Here is a 4,525-nt window from a genome sequence, read left to right as displayed (position 1 = left end):
CACACACACACACACACACACACACACACACACACACACACACACACACAGTAGCTGAAGGTGGCGGTAAAAACCCCAAGGAAGGCACGCAGGCCAGCCAAGTAATTACCTGAGGCACGCTACACCTGCCTAGTTTACCTGTGGGTACCTGGCGACAGTACACCTCCCCGCTTTTGGGGGGTAACGCCCCCCGGTCACTTCTCTGGGGTCTCTCTGGCAGTGCCATTCTTTGCATCAAAATTCACGTCTCTGACTCTCAATTTGGGCGCTGCACTCGAATTGTTTGAGTCATGTTCTGCGACTGCTGACCCCAGAGGCGATGCTATGGACCCCAGAAGCGATGTTCTGGACCCCCAGAGGGGACGGTCTGGACCCCACAGGCGACCGTTTGGACCCCAGAGGCGACCCTATGGACCCCAGAGGCGACCCTATGGACCCCAGAGGCGACCCTATGAACCCCAGAGGCGACCCTATGGACCCCAGAGGCGACCCTATGGACCCCAGAGGCGACCCTATGGACCCAAGAGGCGACCCTATGGACCCCAGAGGCGACCCTATGAACCCCAGAGGCGACGATCTGGACCCCAGAGGCGACCCTATGGACCCCAAAGACGACCCTATGGACCCCACAGGCGACGATCTGGACCCCAGAAGCAACAACCAATTAAAGTCATGAGTGCATCTTGTAAGACATGGTTAAGGGGTCATAAAGGTCACGATGGCGATTTACCATTTCAGGGGTCACTCTTGGGGTCACAAGCGTGACATTACACTTTCACACTTCTCCCACCACAGTCAAAGGAACCACGCTACATACACACTGAACCAGATTCTAAACTGAGAATACTGTGTTCCTTCAGAGTGACATTTAGTGTCACTCTGAAGTGACACTAAATCTCGCTTCAAGGTCTCGCTTCATGCAGGTCGGCGTTCAATCCCCGACCGTCCAAGTGGTTGGGTCACCATTCCTTCCCTCCCTGCTGGGCGTCACTCAGAGGATAATACAGTAAGCATTCTTACAGGTTACTATGAGAGAGAATAATCAAACCTTAGTTTAAACCTAACTTAGTAAACTTAAACTTAGTAACTTAAACTTAGTAAACCTTAATTAAGGTTAATTTTTGGAACACTAAAACTTTAATAAGTTAAGATAAATTAAGATATAAGTTGAGATATGTTAAGAAACTCTAAGTGCTTATTAACATATTCATTCTCTATCACGCTAATTGCAAAGGGTGAATTTCACCTTGGCAATTAACTCTAACTCATGACTCGTTTAAAGTTCTTAAAACTTATTTATTTAATGTGTCTTCATTAAATGGTAATTTTTCTGGGTGTTCGTTTCACGTATGAACTTTTACCTGAATAAAACTTTATTATTATTAATAATAATAACAATAATAATATTATTATTATATTCTTTGTTAGTCGGTCGGCCGAGCGGACAGCACGCGGGACTTGTGATCCTGTGGTCCCGGGTTCGATCCCGGGCGCCGGCGAGAAACAATGGGCAGAGTTTCTTTCACCCTATGCCCCCTGTTACCTAGCAGTAAAATAGGTACCTGGGTGTTAGTCAGCTGTCACGGGCTGCTTCCTGGGGGTGGAGGCCTGGTCAAGGACCGGGCCGCGGGGACACTAAAAGCCCCGAAATCATCTCAAGATAACCTCAAGATCTCAAGAAGATAGTCTCATCCTCCACTTGTTTTGTATAGCAGTGTTAGTTGATTGTTAGTTGATTGTTAGTTGATTGTTAGTTGATTGTTAGTTGATTGTTAGTTGATTGTTAGTTGATTGTTAGTTGATTGTTAGTTGATTGTTAGTTGATTGTTAGTTGATTGTTAGTTGATTGTTAGCTCTGTCTCCCTTGTTTTATATTTTATTACCTCTAAATGCCAACGTGAATTTGTATAACTATAGGAACTAATTTGTATAACTATAGGAACTAATTTGTATAACTATAGGAACTATTTTATAGAACTATAGGAACGTCACCTGATTGAGTTCGCGTCCACTGGTCAAAGGTGGGAACACTACCTCTGGTTATTGGACTTATATGCAGTGATATATAAATATATATAGATTATAGGAAGGGTACCACCTCTGGTGCAAGTGTAGGGACCCATAGCCTCGGAGAAGAAAATAAAGAGTACTCAGAGAAGACCTTGTGGATCCTCACTGAACACTTTGATATTTTCTTCTCCTACCACTCCTATAGATATATATATACCACCCCTATATATATAGATTATATATATATATAGATTATATATATATTACACAAAGACATTTTTGTAAAATTCTTGAACGCTGTTGTTGATCTTGAAAAGGAAAGAAAGCTTGTTTAAAATAACTAAGTGTTTAACTCCGGGCTCGTGGAACAGGTATTGTACAGGAATAACTTCCTGTACTATATAAGTCACAATTCTTAGACGTTGGAGATAATGAAATGTTATGTAGTCCCACCGTGGAGTTATACAGGCACGCCTGAACAATTAACAAGTTTGAAGTTGAATTAGATCTAGGTATCCCCATCTCTGCTGTCAAAACTGTATTGGTCCAAACATTCAGATCTGATAGGAAAGAACTTACTGACTCCCAACGACCTGAAAGTACTAGTATAAAAAGCTATGATTTGTTCAGATCTGAAACCTACATCTATGGACAGCACAAAACGCCCACTAGACTGTGCGACACAGTGGTTGCAAGGATCAGGTTGGGTTACCGTTACCTGTGGCAGGTGGCTGCAGGTGACGGGTCTCCCAATCCTGAGCACTCCAGTTGCAAACTCTGTGAGCAGGAACTACGGCATGATCTCCCGCACTACATCACTGAATACCCAGTTATTAGACCTTTCAGACCAGTTGGCATGAGGTACCTGGAGCTTTGCAATAACTTTATTCACTCTCGTATTCTTGAAGATATCCTCACAGTATACCCAAAATTTGCCAGTGCAGGCTATTAAACACATGGCTCTGTATGACTAACCATCCTGCGAGATGGGGACTTGTATTACCACTGCTACCTTATTCAATCTTGTGTTGTTGATATCCTCAAAATGCATCCGGAGTCTGCCAGTGCAGACCGCTTATCACATGCCTCTGTATGACTAACCATCCTGTGTGATGGGGATTTTTTAGCATCACCTAGTTAGCTTTTTTGACACACTGTACTCCACTTCATATAGTCTAGGGCAGCTGCACTAATGCACATGTACCTAATGTATTAATACAAAAAAATCATACACAACCACAACCTATACAACCACAATTATAACCACCACAGACAACATGTAATTTGACATCACACTAATAATCAAGCTGTTCTGTCAATGAGTTCAGTGTAATCACTAGACACGCTTAATTGACAGGAGCAGAGAAGCACTTGACACTCCTGTCCTCACGCTTGATCCTGTCAAGAAAGTCGACCTTAACATAACCAGGAGAGCAGTCAAGGTAGACCTTGACATTACCAGTCAAGGTTGACCTTGACATTACGAGACTTAAGAGTAATACCTCCACTGTTTAACGACCTCCCAATCACCTCTGGCCGCTGTATACAGTGTGTGACTCTAAACGGAATATCACATATACCACATATCAAACCCCTTAACCACCCTACCATAACATAATACCATCACATAAAGGCATAAATTAATAGTTAACCAACTACCACGAACATTAAACTAACCTCTGAACTACTGGTAATTAGATGCGACAAAAACTCTGACTATTTGGACTTACCTTAAGTTAACCCTCTTCTCAATTCTGTTATTTTTCCCATTTTCAGTGAAGAGCCCAGTTTCTGCAGTGCGGCAACCGTCCACTTGGTCTGAAAATCTTCGTTCACTCTCTCTTATCTTTTAGCTCACTCATCTCCCTGTGTTGGGGCGAGATCTTGATGCTTCCATAGTTCACTGTTAATTGGCACTTGGGTTAATTGTTATGAGAAATGTATCGGTGTGTTTTTGAATGTCTGAAAAATGATCTCAGATTTGCGTATATGCTGTGATATCTTGCGTACATGATGGTATATCATGCGTACACGCTGTGATATCATCCGTACATGATGGGATATGCGTACATGCTGTGATATCATGCGTATATGATGGGATATCATGCGTACATGCTGTGGGATATCTGGTGTACATGATGGGGATATCTGGTGTACATGATGGGGATATCTGGTGTACATTCTGGGATATCTGGTGTACATGATTGGATATCTTGTATACATGATGGGGATGTCTTGTATACATATTGGTGATATCTTGTTTACATACTGGTGATATCCTGCGGTAAAAAAACACTTCTTTCTCGTTATCATTTGCTTTTGAAATGTTTCGCTGGGTTGGTTGGCCGAGGAGGGGGGGGGGAGGGGATTAGAAAGAAGTTGGGATGGCAGGTAAGGAAGTGGATGTGATGGATGGTGGTGGGGAGAGGGGGTGGTGGATGGCGGGGGGGGGGGTGATAGAGGAGGAAGAAGGGCCTGGGGTGGGTGTATGGGGTCTGGGGTGGGTATAAGGGGT

The 4,525-nt window shown here is 43.4% G+C and overlaps 1 protein-coding gene across 1 annotated transcript; it reads left to right on the top strand.

Moving 5' to 3' along the window:
- The first annotated feature begins 340 nt into the window (after nucleotides 1-340).
- Nucleotides 341-676, top strand: LOC138356693 (filensin-like). Its single transcript, XM_069312890.1, has one exon. The coding sequence runs from the start codon at nucleotides 341-343 to the stop codon at nucleotides 674-676; it is 336 nt and encodes a 111-aa protein (XP_069168991.1).
- The last annotated feature ends 3,849 nt before the right edge of the window (nucleotides 677-4,525 follow it).

This window comes from Procambarus clarkii, chromosome 73 (assembly GCF_040958095.1).
Source record: "Procambarus clarkii isolate CNS0578487 chromosome 73, FALCON_Pclarkii_2.0, whole genome shotgun sequence".
Classification (NCBI taxonomy): Eukaryota; Metazoa; Arthropoda; class Malacostraca; order Decapoda; family Cambaridae; genus Procambarus; species Procambarus clarkii.
This window is presented reverse-complemented; position numbering and strand designations above follow the sequence as displayed.

Excerpts from the sequence above, each read along its gene's own strand:
- LOC138356693 (XM_069312890.1), top strand. The coding sequence starts at position 341 with ATGTTCTGGACCCCCAGAGGGGACGGTCTGGACCCCACAGGCGACCGT.